We start from the raw sequence: 19,864 nt of genomic DNA on the forward strand, positions 1-19,864 counted from the left end.
ATTCTGTTTTGGCTAAACAAATACTTTTGTCTTATTTTCATTAATACTTTAGCTTTAGTTTTAAACATTACACCTTTGTAGACCAAACCTGAAAAGTGAGCAACACTGCCAGCTCTTGTTGAAGTTAATAGGAACCGAGTGCGCACAACACTTTGCAGGATCAGGCCCTTCACATGAAAATATTTTGACTGGATTTAGCCACATCCTTCCAGACCTTAATTCATACTGGATAAATAAATTTGTTAATTCAGCTGACGTTAGAAATTTGAAACAGAACGTAAATTATATTTTTCCAGTCCTACAAGAGACTGGTTTTCCTTCCTGGAAAACGTGTTAACAACCATAGTTTAAATCAGCACAGAAAATGCAAAACCTGAGTTCAAAGGTCACCCCCTTTTATTAGCTGTACTTTCATAAATGGAAACAAGAGAAGATTGTGTTCTGCTTTGTCTAGATTTCAAGGCAAGGAGTTAGTTACAATGCTTTTGTTTTTTAATACCACATTTACTAATAGAGGGAGAAAATCTTTCTGACTTTAACTCCACTGTATTACCAGGAGCCTAGTTCATGCCCTACTGAAATCAAGTTATTCTGTTATCTTCAACAGGGTTTAAAATGGGTTCTACATCCAAGACTTTTTCTTTCCCTCTCCAAATTCCTTACAAAGAAAAAATACTGTTCTGACACAAGTCCCATTTCAAAAGGTCATGGACTGCATGCAGAACTTTCACTCAAGCCATCTGGACTTATTCATGTTAACAAGATTTTTGTTGAACTGAGGCCAATTACTCCAGGCAAACCCACAAAATTAAGTGGCACTGCCTTAGACTACGAATTTGATGTGTATTTTAGACAAATATTATTTGACTGTTCAACCTGTACTCCAGACATAGCATAAAAGCAACAGAACAATAATTTTCTCTGTCTCCCTTTCTGTAATTTAAATGAAAATGTTAAAAAATGTTTTCTTTACAACATTTTTTAAAATAATTTAATTATATTAATACAATTAGGAAATACATAGCCATAGTGGCTATACAGACTCATGAGAAAAATCAACTTAAAGGAAGTGGTTTAACAATTAGATTTGAAAAACTTTTAACAAAACTTCAATAAAAAAGATATAAATGTAGCTCAAGCCCAAATTAAAATAGGAAAATCATGCAGTGGTTAAATTGCCATAATACATGTTGTTGCTCTTCACTCTTCTTCATTTGCATTTGGCTTTTTTTTTTTTTTTAAATCATCTCCTGAATTTTTGCTTGTTTGTCATTACTATTACAGCAAGCTTAGAATTTCGTCCCTTTAACTGCATTTTAATAGCAATGTATTATAGCATGATTTATCAACATATGGCAGGTGGAAGCTGACACAAATTATAATGAAAATTAAAACACTCATTTATGCAGCAGGCGATTATCATTTAAGAAACATTTATTTGCAGGCTTTAAAAATGAGAGTTTAGAACCAAATGGGTTTAAAATGAAAGTTTTAATGACTGTTACCTTTTTCCTGCAGCCACTCCTCTACAGGCCGGTTATATTTGAAGGGGATTTTCTGTTTTACCATTTGGAACCGTTCACTATCAGTGTTGCCTTTAAAGTTTAAAAAACAGCTTAAAAACAATCTGTAAAGTCAATGAAATAGTTAAAACATCCTAGATTTTTGGGTTTTTTATGACCTTATTTAGCTATAGATAAATAAGTGCATTCGTGTGTACATATATATATATATATTTATATATATATATTTAAAAAGAGAGAGATTTATCTTTAGTAGAGTGGAGAATAGTTATACATCCAATTGCCTGAGGTTCTGGAAGGTCAAAGAAATTAAAGCCTACAAAAAAAAGATAAGTCAGATTCTCCTCAGAGTATTTGTTTATCCAAATTGGTTAGAAGGCATGTGCAATTTGTCTGCAATGTGAGACCTTGCGTGAACTCAGTGCCATGAGTTAAAACATTCTGATCAGACTCTTGATCTGATTGCATATGGACATGGCACAATATGTCAGTCACACAGTAGTAAATTGAAAAACCTTCTTGCACTGGTAAAAGACACGTGTTAGGACTAGAAACCCAGTAAACAGGTAAAAAAGACAGGAAGAAAATATAAGAAATCGATGCCAAAGTATCTAATAGAATTAGCTTAAAAAAAAATCTAAACAACTAAGAATGGAAAGATAAACAGGAAAAAAGAGAAGTAAAATTCAAAAAGAGGAAGAACTGTTAATTAAGGATACATGAAAACGTCTGTTCAGTTACCAAAGACTTGGGCCTGTTGCCAGAATAAAACAAACACTTAGAAACTAATTTAAATAAAAGCAGAAATAATTAGCCAAAATGTAAATTCCGGCAATTACAGTTCCATTGTTCCATGTTGATGGATTATAGACTCACCCATTAAAGTGTGCTTTGGTGGAAAGCTCCTATTACTTGCAAAGCACAGAGAGGAACAGGATTCACACAAAGCCTCTGTCCAAATTCCCTAGCTACTGGAAAATTGTACAGGTCAGATGGAACCTCTAGTAGAAAGGAGCAGCTCAGTTTGATGATGCTAGGAAAGACACTGAACAAGTGCCACCATTCTGCTTTTTCATCTTCTTCAGCCAGAGGAATTTTCTGATTAATTCTAATTTTTGCTTCAAGTATTATTTTTACAAAAACTCTTCAGACAAGCATAAGAGAAGTCCTTTTTTTTTAAGTACATTATAATATTGTAGAAAAAGGATTAAGTCCACAACTTACTGAAGTAATGCTACTCTAAGCAGAAGTTCAGTAGATCAGTTGTGCTCCAGTATGCTTTGAATAAATGGTGGTCGAAGTCAGCAACCGCTCTGCACAATTTCCAGTATTGCCTTTTAAGTCACACATATAAATATCCTAATGGGGCTTCATATTTATTTGACTTTCTGAAGCAGATGCTGCAATCTTTTTTCAATGTAAAGAGACACCAAAGGAAAAAAAGCATAATTAAAAACTAAATAATCTAAGTCCAGCCAGTCAAGAGCAGACAGTGTCATGCTGCAGGGAATATGACTGGTGAATCTCATGTGTTTGATCATCCTCACTGCATGGCTGTTGGTCAGAAATGCTGCCAGTCTGTGTGAGGCTCCTGCTGACCACAGCTGGGCCCTCCAGCAGCACCTTGGAACAGCTGGCTTTCTGCAGCACGTGAGAAGCACTACAGCAACACACCAGATACAGTCCCACAAGGATTCATGTGAGCTAATCTTAAGGAGAATTTGTAAAAATCATCATCTATAGTACTGCAAGGTCAGCTGTAAGGAAAGCAGCCATTCACATTTGGGTTAGTATCTCTACATATGATGATGAACATTTAGGAGCCTTGCTGCTTATTTGGGGTACAAGGTAAAAAAGAAGCAAAAGCATTAAGAACATCTTTACTGGCCCAATTACTTGCTACCTTCCTGAAAAATCAAATGACTTTTTACCTTCCATATGATATATTAATTGTGGGAAACTGCTATTCCCCATTGCAGAAATATCTAATTAAGCACCAGCTAACACACATTATTGCTCCACTTTCTCTGTTGCACCTCAGATGCCTGCCATATACACTTGGTTACTCAGATAAACTAAAAGGAAAAGATAAAATTGAAAATACTCTCTCAGTCATCTGTCAAATCATATTTAAAAATGCACTGTGGTGACTTGGAGTCACTCACAGACATGAAGTTACATTTAAGTAAATTCCCAGCTCTCATAACTCACATCAGCACCACCAAAAAGTCAGTTCTATACTTCTATGAATACATATTCCTAAACAGAAAATTTGAACCATGTTCAATCCAGGAACCAAGAAAAAACTGATAAAGAGGAGCTGAGTTAATATAAATGACAAAAACAAAGGAAAAAACTCTACCTAAAGCTAAAGAGACAGTAATATTAACAAAACAGTGATATTTGATCTGTTTATTAGTAAGAAGGAAACAAGAAACTGAAAGGACAGCAAATTCTTTTCCTGCAAAATCTGCCATTCATTTAAGCCTAGGGGCAGCTTACAGGACACGGGAGCAGACCCATTGGTTTGGGGAGAACAGAAGCAAAATTAAGTCAACTCACTACAAAAAAAAATTATTTTTTACGATCAGTTAGCAAGACATTCAGCTTAGGCATTTGTCAATGCACTAATCCATGCCCACCAAAACAGATAAAATCGCAGAAATGCAATCATACAATTCTGCATCTCTTTTAGGATATTTTTTTGTTTAGGTGCACGGTGCCTATATATAATTTTTTTTTGGTTTTGTTTTTTGCATGTAGGGAAAGAGTCCTAGCTCCTGGAAAATTCTCAGGAGGCATTTCAATGGCTCTTAAGGACCTAAATTTCTCTCTCAACTCTGACTTGAACACTTACAAAGAAGCTGCTACTGCATCTATATTGCACGTGATAGTGACAGACACAGTTTTGATAGAAATGGGGGTTATTCCCCACTTTGAGTACATTTTGAGCTAGGACTACTGGTTACATGAGTGCATGGATATATAATGTTGATGGGAAGGCACATTTTCTATAGCCCCAAAGAAATTCTCTAACACTATTTACAAGCAACAAGAAATTCCACTGTCCTCATCCATATTGGTATGAACAAAAGTAACCTTTTACTGCTGGCAATGAGATCTTTTTCAGAATGAAGACAGTTCAGAAGAACACTAGAGTCAGCCAGGGGCTGGCATGGACTGCTTCTTCCTCTGTGTGAAAGGCTGACTGTAGAAAAGAAAAAAACGTGGCGAATTGAAATTCCTCAGAAACAGGGTGTCTGACAAGAACAGGCCAACAAGACTGAGGTAAAAAAAGCAAGTGGGACAATCAAAAAAGACATGACGATGAAAAATGGGTTTCTTATAGCTCTAGACCTTCAAGAAAGCCGGAAAGGACAACTATTCCCCACCACATCTTTAAAACTTTTTTTTTTTAATCAGGTTTAATTTAATTTTATTATTTTATTATTATGCAGATATATTCAATGAGATTAAAATACATATAAAAATCATACCTTTAAAAGTGATGAAAAATTGAAGGGCATTAGAAAATTCAAGTAGGTTTATATTGCAACATTAGTATCTGGATCTATTCTTTTTTGGTTTGTTTTAAAATTTTATTTCAGACATAAGTAAGAATGATTTTTAAAAACATGTGCATGAGAATGTGTTCACTCATATATCCAATTACAACAGTGAGCTAAAGAACAACCTTTTCATTCTTAAGTACTTAGAATAGCCATTAAATATAACCAATAGAACCACACAATTATTAAATTAATACTGACTTGGAGTTGTGCTTTAAAAAATAAACACAACATTTGATATGAGAGCTCAAAAAGGAAATATCATGGTTTGCAACACGAAGTAACATAAGTTTGGCACGAAGAAAGCTTATTGAACCTCTGACAGCTGAGGCATGATGTGATTAAAGGTGTTGCTCATCTATCTTCATGCAGAAATTTTAACAATCCTTTTGTGACCTCAATGCAATTTCTTTTTTTAGTTGAATGAGACACACATTTAAACAACCCTTTCACATAAATTATAGAGATTCTCTCTTTTTTTCCTTTTGAGTCCAGATTTGATTCCAGGCTGTTTTTCAGAACAGAATACACAGGAGAGAGTGATTTAAATTTTCAGAAAATACTCCTAATCACATAATTCTTCTGCATTCAGAATCAATGTGGGTCTCAAAGGTCGCAGAATTTACAGTAAAATTGTGTTGATTGGTTTTGCTACTTGTGATTTAGTAAATATTTTCCTGCCATAGATTCTAGCTGCTTAAGTGATTCAAGTACCAATAGGAAAGGCCCATTTTAAATAAGTTTCCTCTTTTTTCCATCATCCACATAATAAATTCCTGTATATCAATGTGACTTAGATCTGCTTAACAACTTAGCTTCTTCTAAAGAACTGTGCCTCATAAACACATTATTTAGGGTATTTTTATTCCTTTTTCATGTAAAAATTATAAAGCTAACTGTGAAGACTGAGAATAAAAGAAGTGTTTTGTCCCATTTAGGACTTATATGCACAATTAATAGAAATTCTGCTGCATGTCTAAAGTTTTTCAACAAACTGATAAGCAATCAGACTTTTATGACCTCAAGGATTTTAATGGTAACATCTTGAAATCTTCTAGATTCTTGAATCTTGGTTAATCTGAATATTCTAAATATTTCAAATACCATGGACCAAATTGCTAAGAACCAAAAATTTTGGAAAGGAATATGGCAGAAGTGCTCTATGTTTTTTTGTGTTTTCTTGGACTGTGCCTCTTTTTCCAAAGGAAATGTGGAATCCAGTCATAAAAATAAGAGCCTACTGGTTAAATATGATTGGTTGCTGGCATGGCATCTTTTTTCTGAAGCCCTTGGTATCCCTGCTCTACAGACTATACTGAGAAATAGATCAGATTCACTTTGAACTTCAGCTTTCAATAATCTTCAATTTAGACCAAACTATAATGGGAAAAAAAAATCAAAATCATTTGCTTGTGCCAATCACTACTAGCAGTTCCAGCAGGAAATACTTTTTATGCAGTGCAAGAGTCCAAGGGACACAGTTTAAATTTGCTCATGGGCAAAGCAGAATTTTCATCCAAAACCCTTCAGTGCTGGAAGATGTTATTCTTTTCTGCTGATGGTTCCTTTAAGAAAATAAGTAACCTTTATTGCATTAAGCTTATTTCTAAACCAAAATGGAATGTTAAGCCAAAGAAAGTACAAGAACAATTGAAGCTCTGTAAAATCTTACTTCTTGGCCTAGACCAACCATAATGATTTTCTACCTCTTAGGTGTGAAAAACAGAAAGGTTCCAGCAAATTACACTGGGCAGAAAGAAAGTACTTGCTTTTAGGTGGAATATTAATCCATCCTGATGTGTTGTCAAATCTGTGAAGATGCTGAAAAGAATGCCATAAGAAAACACTCATCTGATCTAAATGACTGTCAAAGGCTGTTTTATGAAGCAGAATTTTCCTCATTGCTTCTAGGTCTCTAAAAAGAATGAGACATTTTATCTAATGAGCAGTTATTAAGTGAAAGAAACATCTTGAGATCAGTGTTCAAGCTTTAAAATGTTTCTACCATTTTCCCCTTATTGTAGATGGAATATCAGTAGGAAAGTGGCTTGTTAACACTTAGTGTTTGGTAGCTCAATTCACCCAGCAGCCTGTAATGCCAGCTCCCTTTGATTTTTTATGGATGCCCACAATCTCACTAAGATTTACACACACTTAATTGACATCATCATGGGAGAGAAGCAGTCTGCTACAGCATGAAAAGTGTATGTTTGATGGGTAAATGTTCTACTAACATAAACTGATTCAGTTCATTTCAGTGCCAAAACTCTCCTAGGGCTGATGCTGTGTGCCCTGGAGAAGGAGACTTGCATGCATCATGGAGAAGCTGCCGTTTCCCCTCTGATAAAGGGCACAAGAGTTCCCCAAGTGTGCTTGTGATTGGCACAGACTGAGCCTCTTTAACCACTTCTGTTTTCAGGCAGCTGCACTTAAGAACTTACAAGATACTGAACTGCCCCATTTTCACATTTCCTTAAGTACATATTTTGTTGAAAATACTACAAAGTACAACCACTATTTGTTCATAGCTTGTATGCAATTAGATAACTGACACAAGTCTATCAGTAAAGGATTGGAATCTATTTTTAAGACTAGACCTTCCTACATACTTCAGAAAGGAATAACAACACTTACAATCAAGTTTTAGCATCAGGTCTGTTTATTTTGTTCTGTTACTGTAAGACCATATTGTGGTTTATGTTATATAACCTAGGGAATGGTTGCACTAAAATCCAAACATGCAAAAAAATCTCTACTTACAGTGGGTTTAGAAAACACTTGAAAAATGTCCAAACCAGAAACCACAGATGTGGCTTATAGAAAAATGAGACAGGATTGCCATGCTAAACAAAATAATTATAAGGCAGATGATCTGGAATCTTTCTAACTATCACAAGCTGTCCCTCTAAAAATTCTTGTAAAGCTTCAGTTTTGCCTTGTATAAAAGGAGAGCTATAGAAAATTAATTAAAATTTGGGATTTCATTTCATTTTAGTGAATTGAAAAAAAGACAAGTCTTAACATTGTTTAGCTTTGCTTCAGTTCTTAGATATTATATTCTTCCCCTGCCTTCACTGTTCAATAAAGTTGTATCTTTTGCTACTGAATTATAATTTTATTTCTTGTCCTCATTTTCCCCTTAGTCCTGGATGCCCCTGACTTTATCTTCAATTCCTTCTGATCACATTGTTTGCTGGGAGCAACACCTTTTATTCTGTTCATCTCACTATGGGCTGGAGTTAAAAGCTGACCTTCACACTGCAACCCTCCTCAGCTCACTGCCCTCATGACAAGAGACAACCAGGTCTTGGTAATGTAAGTACTAAAAATATGAGAGAGAATTAGCAAGCAAGACTCCAACAGTAAAAATTATTCAGGCAGCTGGAGCTGTTTCTAAGTCTTTAGTACCTCGACCAAAATCTTTACAATGCCACCACTCCCTATTTTATCTGATCTTTTTTGGGCTAAAAAACTTAGGGTTCTAATTTAAAGTAAAGCACCATTCAGGCCAAAATCACTGGGAAATTCAGAAGCAAACTAAGAGATAGGAGTTTACATGTCTGTGCAGGAGGTATAGCTAATGTGGACCACAGTGACACTAATAAGACTAAGAAAGACTTGAAGAAGTAATCTAATTCGAGGCTGTGCCCCAGGACAAGATCAGTAACATTTCAACCTCCCTTAGATTAGTCTTTCAATCCTGTTTTGGATGACTGAGAAAATAAGTGCCTTACCCTCGATAATCTAACACAGAAGCACAATAAGAGCAAAACAAAAGAAAACCCAGACTAACAAAGGTGGAAGAAGGTTAATCAAACCTTTTCAAGCATCCAGAATAAAAAAAATATTGTCAGAAATGTGACTCAAGTCCTATTTTATATATGCACATTATGCTGAATCGCTTCAGCCCTGTGGAAGTGGAGGCCATGGGCATGAAATAAAAGCAGTCTGCTTTAGTTCTCATTTGAGCTATGCTGGAAAACTGAACTAGTGTACAGTGCAGAGAAAGCAGTTACCAGTTCAAACTCTGTAAAAATATGAAACAATTTGGGTGCCTACATTACTAGATGTTAGAAATCTTTTGTAAGGAATGTGTAAATTACTGTGTTTTTTCACTGACCAGACCCAAATTGAGCCCCATGTCAGGCAGCCAAGGCTGAAGTGTCTATTAAAGAAAAACTGAAACTACATATTGATCTTTCCATTTTAAGCAAGGGAAAAAAAAATCATTTTGCAGGAAGAAATCAGAGACTGGAATAAAATACACTGCTATTATCCCCACATCCCACTTCTTTGATTCCCTTGTGAAAGGTCAGGATGTGATTTAAGTTGCCCAGTGGGAACAAGCAGCAATAATTAAATACCAGAAGCACTTTATTTGTATTGACAATTTAAAATTTTATTAACTCTCATTTATCTAGAGGTTGTTTATCTGTTTTGTGCATTAGGCAAAGTCAGGACATAGAAACACTAATCTAATTTACATATTTGGGGTTAGGCATTGGAGCTACATGAGTGTGTAGCTACTTTGCTTCCAGGAGCAATGTGAGACTGAATACCACTCAGTTGCCTTTGGAGGGTGCAAGATCTAAGGTAAGAAAACTTGTGGCTTTACACCTGCTTCTTGAAGGGTCAGTGGCTGGCTACCACAACCCTGCAAACAAGAGCAGCTCAGTTCCAGCAGATCTGAAGTCTCTGCCTTGGTGCTGGTAGCTGGATTGGCTCCATTAGAAATCTTCGGATGTTTCTGAATCTCATTTCCCTGTGCACATATTATTAGGCAGATAATATGGGGAGTTAAATGTACAAACAGAGAGAGCATGTGCAGTCCTTTCCCATAAATACAGTGCTACTGGAGGCAAGTTGCTCAGTCAGTAGCAATAATAAGAGTAATGCCTGTAAGGCCCTCAGCCAAACGTCACTGATGAGGACAAATAACCAGTTACAAATAACCAAATGGCAAAAACTCTATGGAAGTGGCAAGTTCTCTAGAACGAGTGCCAGGGAAGCATGTAAGAAACTGATGAAAGAATAAATTTATTAAGAACCACTTCCTATCAAGACTGCAAAATAGACAGTGCTACAGTATCCTCAGGGAAATTCTTGAATTATTTAAAGTTTTCCTTGAAAAAGTGGTGGGGGATATCAGTTTATTACAGAATGGAACAAATGAGAGCAAACAGGCCTTTTCCATTTCTAATTGCTACAAATCACAAAATCAATTCATCTGTTTGCATCAGTTTAGAAAAAGGAAAAGAGAATTCTAGGATTCTGTAGCAACCTAATGAGTCTTCTCAAAGACAGATGCTATTCACAAAGTTATGCCATGACCAAGAGCACCAGGTACTCAGTAAGTAGCAAAGATGCAAATGACCTAGAAAGACTTCCCTGTTCAGTGAATTGTAGAATATTTTCTATTTAAGTCACCAAAGTTAAGGTAAATTGGAGCTTTATCCTCAGTTTACTGATGGGAAAAACTGAGCTGCAGAGTGGTAAAAGCATTACCCAAGATCACAGAGAAAGGCGTCTCTAAACACAAGGCTGGGATTCATGAACTTCTGACTCCTAGTTCCATGACTGGCCCCTTTAATTTCTGACTATCCTTTCACACAGTTGCTCAGCTTCAGATTGTAGCGTTGGATTTTAATGACTTCATGCTTTGCAGTGCCTTTAGCGAGCAGGGAAAAGGCTGATGTGGATGCATAAACCCCTTCTGTCACTGCATGTCAGCACGTCAACCTGGGATTACAGCTGGCACTGTTTTTTCTGCAGGCGATGTGATCAGAAAAGCACAAAGTTGTTCAAGCCTGTGATCCCTCAGGACAGATGTTTGTTTGCTCATTCTTACTGTGCACACATGTGTGTTTATGAGAGAGAGAGACAGGGACAGAAGGAGAGTTAAGGAGAGAAAGGGAGATAGAGAAGAAATAAAACATAAAAACTCTGTTTGATCAGGAGAACTGAAATAGAACTAACCCAGGAGAGAAACGTAAATATATTAATGTCTGGGAACTCCCTGCGCTGTGCTGTGCAGCAGGATTGTATTTAGCCTAGGTCTCCATCTGAGAAATATTTCTCCATCCTTCTCTGCACTACATTATACAGCTACATTTGATGTACATCAAGTACATCAAGCCATTGGTTGGATGGGGCTCTGAGCAATGTGTTCTAGTAGAAGGTGTCCCCACCCATGGCAGGGAGTTTGGAACTAGATGATCCCTTCCAACCCAAGTCCTTCTATGGTTCTAATTAATCTTATGCCAGCAAAGGATAAATTTACCAAGAAACCATTGTTGATAATGTTTATGCTTGGTACCTGGACCTCATACAATCACGAAGCAATGAACACAAACAGATAACAACAGCTCAAAATATCTGAGCATACAGTCAGGATACACATGCCTGTGTGAACAGCTGTATACTTTGGCATGGAATTGTTGGGAAGACCAATATATCTCTTAGCATGTAATTACTATTCATGGAAAATGGCTGGATGTCAAAGAAATACAGGGAAAAAAACCCCATGGATTGTATCTGTTTTGCTCCATTGTACCTCAGGAACTGGGACTCAAAGACCTGTGGTAAGTATATGAATGCAATGCCAATACTTAGGGATATTCCAGGGTTCCTAAATCAGATACCAGGTGAGAACAATCAGGCAGAAAGATGCATCACAGTCCTATGGATACTGTATCTTGGAATATTTTAAGTGATCATTTTGATATAGAGCAAATCTAGGACTGGGAAATCATAAAGCTCATGTCTTCACGAGTTTCAGTTTATGCTCTACTACCATTGTCAAAGGTTAATACAATTTTTCCTAGGCATTCACTCTGTGTTGCAAGAATTTATCTTACAAAGAGCCCTAGTCAACAGAACTAAGCTAAGAGGGTAGAAGTGAGATTTGAGAATCAATACCATCAATGGAAAAAGAATCAGAGAAATAGAGGAAAATTAGAGATGCCACTAAACTACCTAGGTTTTGGTTTGTTATGGTTTAAATTTGGCTGAGCAATGGGGTCACAATGCAGCAGAGTAATTTCTCCAGCTGTAGAAGAAGTGGGAGTATTTCCACACAATCATGTCTTCCTGAATAAATTAATGAGGGGAAAGCAAGGAAAGATTTGCTTTCCAACTGAGAAATACAAATGTAATTACTGTAGATATGATACAAACACATACAGCTTATTTGACTTCATATTTCAGATTACAAACTAAATGCAGAAGTAGGGCAATTTTTTTTAGAAGGACATCTTTTGGGGCATATTTTTGTTGTTGCCATGGTGGGTAACTGTAATTCTCTGGAGCATCAGACACTTGACAGGTCTCAGACTCAATAAGCTTGATTAGATGAACAATCAGGCTCTGGGAAGATAGAAGAGAATCCCAAATCCAGGACCATTGGAAAGAAGTGTCATTTTGACCATTACAGCAAATTTTCTTCTAAAGTATTTGGTATGCGTCTGTAGATTTGACATCCTGGACATCTAGTCTGATTCAGGAAGATGTAAGAATGTTGCTACACTAATTCACCTAACTGCTGAATATACAATACATATAAAACAGATCTCTGTTTCTTTGGACAGCACCAAAAATAAATTTTACTCAAACTGCCAGCACTTTCTGTTAATATTTTCTTTTCATAGGCTATAAACAAGATAAATATTTTGGCTAAATTAAAACTAGTATTGCCTCTGTGGCATGCATTTGCATGTTAGAAGAACTTCTTATGCGATTGTTATGTAGCAGAAATAAAAACTGCTATAGAAGAATCCTTCTTATTCCTCTCCCCTCTCCCTCAAGGACTATCAGTGGGATCTTGGGTGAGAATTATGGTCATGGCAACTTGCATGAAGATACTTTTCTGTGTTTACTTCCTTCCTTAAGTAAACTCCTTCTTTCAACCCTATTGCTGTTAAATCACGTTGTGCTGCTTGTTCTGCTTCATTACCTTACATGTCTTCATAAAGACCCATGCATTTCCCTCTTTCTTGATGCCAAGCTGACAAATTCCAGTGCTTGACAGGCTGCCACTCACATGGTCTTGAGGTACTTAGCGAAGTTAAAACTACAGCTCACTCAGACTGAATGCAGAGTGTTGCAAGAGTTCAGATCAGTTTTAAGAAACAAAACAGGAGCAATGGATACTGGAAGCTGCCACCTTTTTGTTTGTTTGTCTGTCTTCCATCTTTCTCTTCTGTCCTCAAAAACAGAATTTGGAAGACAGAAAATCCTTACAACAATTTCATGAAACTCTTTGAGGATGGAGCAAATCAGAAATAAACCACAGCTCCATTTTTTCTGTGGAAAAGCAAAACACAAAGTACATGGCAGTTAAGCACAGTGGCAACATTTATGTAACTTTTATATCATGTCAGATCCTATCCCATCATCTCGTATGGAAACACATGCAGTAACATATGAGGTTTTTTGCACAAATTTCAAAGTATGTTTGTTTGTTCATGACTTCATATATGTAGTTTTATATGTAATTGGATACAGGGGAACAAAACTTAGTGTTCATATCAGGTAGCCATATTTATCAGTTTTCCAACCCTATAAATATATTATAGATGCTATGGCCCTGCAGTGACAAGCTACAATAAACTCTTGATTTCATCAACTTGTCATGCTTTAATCATCCCTCTTGGCAGATCTTTCAACATATGTTGCAGTATTGCCTTCAAAATGTGCTTCTCCAATTCTGTTTTATTAACCCTGTCTCTTTATATGTTTTAGGTTCATTATGAAGTGCAGTAAATCTATCAAAGGCACTTTATATGCTGTCTCCAATTCATGCTGATAGGAAGCATCTGAGAGCTCATTTAAGTCCCACAAAATGAGTACAATATGAAAAGTCAAAATCCACAAGAAAGTATGTGACAAGAACCCTGGTGATTGCATTCAGCCTACAGGGCTAATCAAAAACCAGTTCTTTTGTTCTTTACTCATTGCCCACTCAGACGGACATTTGGATAGGAAAATATTAAGACCACAGTGGTATCTGGTAGCACCAAGAAAAAAATCCCTCCAGCATGAAGATCAAGCAACACAGCTTATTAATGATTCCAAGTCATCCAGCACAAGATCCATGAAGACAACTGGGTTCAGCCAAACTTCTTACTATTACCTTGGTTTCAGAAGTGAAAAGGAGATCATAACAGCCTCCAGTGTGAGGGAAGGAAATGATTGCTACAGGGACACAAGAAGGCAGAAGCCAAAGTTTTTGTGGGGAGTTGAAGAGTGGAAAAAAGAGGAAATGACAAGTCAAAGTCATTCTGCAAGACACAGAATGAATTTGGGGGAGGAGGACCCAGCACAGAGAACTAGAAATTTCCTTTAAGGCTCCATTACTGAACATTTGTAAATCACTGAAGTGGTGCAATACAAGCCATGTAGAGGTTCTGTGCAGGGAGAAGAACAAACTTAGAAAGAACTTGTTGCAATGACTCAGAAACCTCCATTAGTTCTACTTTTGAGTTTTCCTTGTTAATTTCACAATCAGCACTAGACTTTGCATCATTGAGCTCACAAGAACTAATAATCACAACATTGTATATTATTTACAATATCAGTGCACATGTCAGCTGAAGAAAGGATACGTAGTCTTTTCCTAATTTCCCCAGTGATGCTAGTATTAGACCATCTAAACTTACCTTCTTTTTCTTGTCTAATGCATTATAAATTAAATAAAGCAAAGTTGGAAAAAGTAATATCCCATTGATAGCAGTTAAAAACAGAAAAGCTTTCAGAAACAGAAGACAAAAAAAATTACAGAAGGAGAAAACTGTAATGCCACTGATTTAAAAAAAGCCTACCATGAAGAACTTATATATCCTGAAATGAGGCTGATTTTTTCAAGTGTATTGGGCTGACTCATAAAACCTATTAACCTTAATTCTGCCTATATAAGTGAAGACTAATACAGGTATCACACACAATTTCTCCACAATTAAGGCACTCTTATTTTCTAGGTTGGTCAGCAGGTACCAAAACAGAGCAGAGAGAAGTCAGCTCAGTCCCCTGCTTCGGTCTTGGGAAATCTACTGTCTCCTCATGTTCAGCAATAAAGCCAGTGAGATGAACTCTAGCATTCACAAAGAATCTGGATACAATCTTGTGAGAACTTCTGTTTCCAGGACAAGATGAGGATAATATATAAAAATCAGCAATCATGAGTGGGAGCTGCCCTGTACGCTTTACAACAAATCCTTGCTAAATTTTGTCTTTAACAACTACAGCAACTGCTGCATTATCTGAGGAAATTCCTCATCATAACAAGCTCTTGTGTGTTTTGTGTAATTCCTTTACAAATAACCTTGAGCCTTCTGTATGTCCTCTTAATATCTCAGGAGAGGATCTCATTTTCTCCTCCTCTCTCCCTTTCCTGCCTGTCTTCCCCAACCCCCCCCTCCTCAATTATCTCTTGCTGTCTTCTGGGTGGTTATGTTTAATCTCAGGATTAGGCAGAAGCCTGCAGTTTGCTTTGAACAGCTTATCAGCTTCCAAGAGACATTTACAGGGAGAGAAAGACTCCAGTTTTGATAGCAGTAATTGTATTTAGCTTGTAAGATACAAGGCTATTTATCTCACAGCTGGGAAATCACAGAGGGAGAGAAAGAAAATGTTGTCGATAAAAACTAAATAAAGCCGAAGAGAAGAGAAGAGAAGAGAAGAGAAGAGAAGAGAAGAGAAGAGAAGAGAAGAGAAGAGAAGAGAAGAGAAGAGAAGAGAAGAGAAGAGAAGGAAGAGAAAGAGAAGAGAAAGAGAAGAGAAAGAGAAGAGAAGAGAAGAGAAGAGAAGAGAAGAGAAGAGAAGAGAAGAGAAGAGAAGAGAAGAGAAGAGAAGAGAAGAGAAGAGAAGAGAAGAGAAGAGAAGAGAAGAGAAGAGAAGAGAAGAGAAGAGAAGAGAAGAGACGAGACCTTTCAGTAGAGGGATGAGGTGGGAAATGGACCTCATTGAACAAAAAGATCATGCCAGTTGTGGAAGGAGACTGAAAATAACAAGAGAAAGGTAATAAATGGCTTGAGTAGGACAATAAATGACCGGTTTTAAAGCAGACTGAATTCTCGTTCAATAGCCACAGATGTGTAAAACTCATGGAATTTTATTTGCAGAGATGGGTAGAACCATTTTTAGAGATACTGAGAACCAACACTGCATTTAAAGATAGCTGGATCTGTGGATATCCGCATCTCTGGAAATGAAATCTGCTTTTTTGTTTTTCACAGAAATTTACAATAGTACCCATCATGACTTGTGGGGTGCCATCCATGCAACACTTACTACTTAAACCAACTGGAGGTTCCTCTTTTATAAAATGGTGTTTCCATTTCACATTAGCAGTATTCAGTCAGTATTCAGTTTGCTCTTGCCAAAACAGCCTCATGCTTCATTTTTCCTACCTTACAATTCCTGTAAAATCTCTGATGCTGGCTTAAGTTCTCCTACTCCATGACTCAATTTTTAAAGTGTCTACAATAGATTTGGGTGGGTATTTATGAAAAAAAAAATAGGATCTAGATATTTTAAATCTTATTAGGCTGCAACCAGTATTCCAATTTGGTACAATCAATCAAACAAGCATGTAAACAGGGAAGGGTTAACATCATCTCACTGAGAAATACTCAGCACTTTGCAAAAGTATCAGATGGGTAACAGAAATTTTAAAAATGCCAGATTCCAATTATTCTGATACTTTTAATCATAGAATACTTTTCCTAAAGGAAGAATAAGATGGAACCAAGCTTTAATCTTATCAAGACAAAAACAAATACTTCAAGTACTTTCCACCACCACAATTAATTCTCTACAGTTAAAACAGATGAAATTAAAAATACATCTATTTTTTCTCTGTTTTAGAGATGCAGTATATAATTCCAGGTGTCCCAAAACATGTCTCAAAATTCTGAAATTTTCTCAAAGATGAGAGACCACAAAGTGAAAAAAATTGAGAAAAACTGACAGTCATGAGATTCTTTCTATAGCCTTTGTTGCATCACCTTTCACTTAAACACAGAACTATAACCTCTGCATGACATTCTCTATTTCTTTGTGAGCATGTAGTTTAGACTAGACTAGAATATTTGTAAAGCAGCTACAACAATTATCTAGCTCAATCAGGGCTGGCCAAAAGTCAAAGCATGTTCTTAAGGGCAGTGCCCAAATGCCTCTTAAACACTTATGGGCATGAGGCCTGCTGACAATCTCTCTAGAAAAATGGTTCTGTTTGACCAGTCTGTCAGTAAAGTAATGTTTCCTAAGATATACTGTGAACCTTTCTTCAGGGCTGACCTCCAGCCACTCCTCTCCTAATTCCTAATAATGCCTGCTGTTATTCTGCTCCAGGTGCAGAATCCATCATTTGTTCTTGCTTAATTTTATCCCATTAATAATTTTCCAATGCTCTCTTCTGTCTAGAATCCCCTTCTTGTCCCCTTCTTGGCTTCTTGTCCCCTGAGGGGGTCAACAGCACCTGCCAGTTTAGTCTCACTAGCAAACTTCCTACATCCACTATCTTCCCTTCATCCATGAGATAGGTGACCTTACCACAGAAGAATGAATATATAGAACAGAGCTGTCCCTAGAGCTGAACCCTGAGGAGCAGCTCTGGTGACCAGCTCCCAGGCAGATGTAACCCCATCCAGCACAGTCCTCTGAGCTCTGCAGTTCAGCCAGTTCCTGACCCAGTGCACTGTGCACAGCTCATCCCACAGCTGGGCAACTTGTCTGCAATGGTGCTGTGAGGGATGGTATCAAAAGCATTACCAAAATCCAGGGAAAACTACATCCACTGCCTTCCCTTCATCCATGAGGCAGATGACCTTACAATACAAAGACATAAAATTAGTTACATGGAACATTCCCCTAGTGAACCCACGTTCAGTGTGCTTAATGACTGCATTATTCTTTAAATGCCTTTCAATAGCACAGAGTATAATCTTCATAATGTTTCCAGGAGCTGAGTTTAGGTTAACAGGTCTGTAGCTCCCTGTATCTTTTCTGACACCCTTCTTATAGCCTGGAATAGCAGTGGCTGGATTCCAGTCAGCAGGGACCTCCCCAGAAACAAAGAACCTTGTTAGATAATTGAGAGGCATCCTGCTGCTAGCATCCTTCAGTATTCCTTCAGTTAGCTAGAAAAATTATTGGAAAAAGCAAGTAAGCACTCAGCCAGTTTTCTTCCCTATCTTGCTTAAAGTGAGTGGCATAAATCAAGCTACCTAAGATCTTTCCGCCTAGCAAATGAAGAAATACTTTTTAGCAAGGTAAGGTTGATGCCTTTCACATTTTAGATAGGGAGGAGAATCTCAACCACTATCACTTTGACCTGTTTCTAGAGAGCTTATTGTTTTAGACAAGGACTTTGTCTCACATAGACTAACAAAGATGTAGTTCCAATTGGATTGCTTTCCAATGAAATCGAAAAAAGAAGATATGCCCAACAGTTCAGGAACATTCAATCCTTGGAACTGGAACTACTCTGAAAGAAAATCCCAGCACGGATATCATGGTCTCAGAATCAGCTTTTTGTCTTATAGGTTATGCACTTATCTGGCCAGAGCAGTCAGTTCTGCTGCCAAGAGCTAACTGTCCAGCCTTTCCAGAAATACAATTTCCTCTCAGAAATGTACTTCAGAGACCGAATGAAGTAGGAGCATAGAGGATGAACTATTTTTTTTTTCTTTTATCCACAGCAAAAAACCTGCAGAATAATTTAATTTGAAAGGGCAAAGACTACTGCAAGAAAACGGAGAGATAACTCAAGAATGATAAAGGGGAAAAATATAAAATATATACTGTATGGATGAAATAATGAACCCTGATAATAATCCAGTTGTTTAATACTGTCTTAATTCTTATTTCTAAAATGCATTAAAAAATCCAGGCTACACTTGTGTTGCTGGATCATGCATTTCTTTAAATGACAGCTCCTTCCTACCTGTTGCCTTCTTTCCTCTAATCCTCTCCTTTAAAACATTACTCCAATAAAATTTTGGTTTTTTATCATGAATGCTCTTACTTTACAGCTTCTCTTCACCTAGTTTTGTTTTTTTTTTTTTTTTTTCTACTGCAGAAAATGTAGTTGGTGCCTGGATGAATGAACAGCAATATCAGGCTTGTTTTGACATACACTACAAATCTGGCATCACACAAAGTATTTCTTTGCGAGGAAAGACAGTGAACTGAGTAAAAAAAAAAGTCCTGCTTAAGAAATAATGAAAACTTAAGGACTGAGGTATTCCAGTTCTGTGTAAAAACTGAAGATTTATTTCTGACTGTTCTGAAAATTTCTGTAAGCTGTCTCAAATTTGATGGGTTTCATTTTAATCAAAACAAAAATATATCAGATACTTCCCCTTCCTGAAGTCGGGGTCCAAAATTACTCAAATTTCATCATTAAACAATTTATTTAGATATAGAGAAGGCTCTCCCCAGGAACATAAAAGCAGGAAAATAACAATGACCAAACACAACCTATTTTCTGGGAGATACTTGAAAGGATGAAAGCATGAGAGACAAGAGAAGGGAGGAAGTAATAGAAAACTGTACTTTAGACTACAGAAAAAGTTTTATACCCTGACTGAGAAAAATTCTATCACATTGTGATAATCAACTTAATGAATCAAGCATGAAGATATTTGCTATCAGTACAGCCTATGGAAGAAGCCCATCTCCTTACTGTGTTCTTGAGAGAGAGGAGAAAGAACAAAACTAATGCAAATAAATCACAAACAGCTCAATGGCTTTGGCTGAACCACAACAGCTAAA

The 19,864-nt window shown here is 36.9% G+C and overlaps 1 protein-coding gene across 9 annotated transcripts in view; it reads right to left on the reverse strand.

Annotated features, from left to right (window-relative positions):
- Nucleotides 1-19,864, reverse strand: part of NRXN3 (neurexin 3) — a gene marked incomplete at both ends in the record, with an annotated part of 894,988 nt that overhangs the window by 109,237 nt on the left and 765,887 nt on the right. For 4 of the 9 annotated variants that reach the window (XM_084208337.1, XM_084208338.1, XM_084208344.1 and 1 more), the window contains one exon: nt 1,506-1,595. The exons of the other annotated variants lie outside the window; for them this stretch is intronic. In XM_084208337.1, coding sequence (XP_084064463.1) covers nt 1,506-1,595 — 90 coding nt within the window. The remainder of the gene's footprint in view (nt 1-1,505; nt 1,596-19,864) is intronic. 9 annotated transcript variants of the gene reach the window in all.

This window comes from Fringilla coelebs (genome assembly GCF_963513975.1).
Source record: "Fringilla coelebs genome assembly, chromosome: 6".
NCBI lineage: Eukaryota > Metazoa > Chordata > Aves > Passeriformes > Fringillidae > Fringilla > Fringilla coelebs.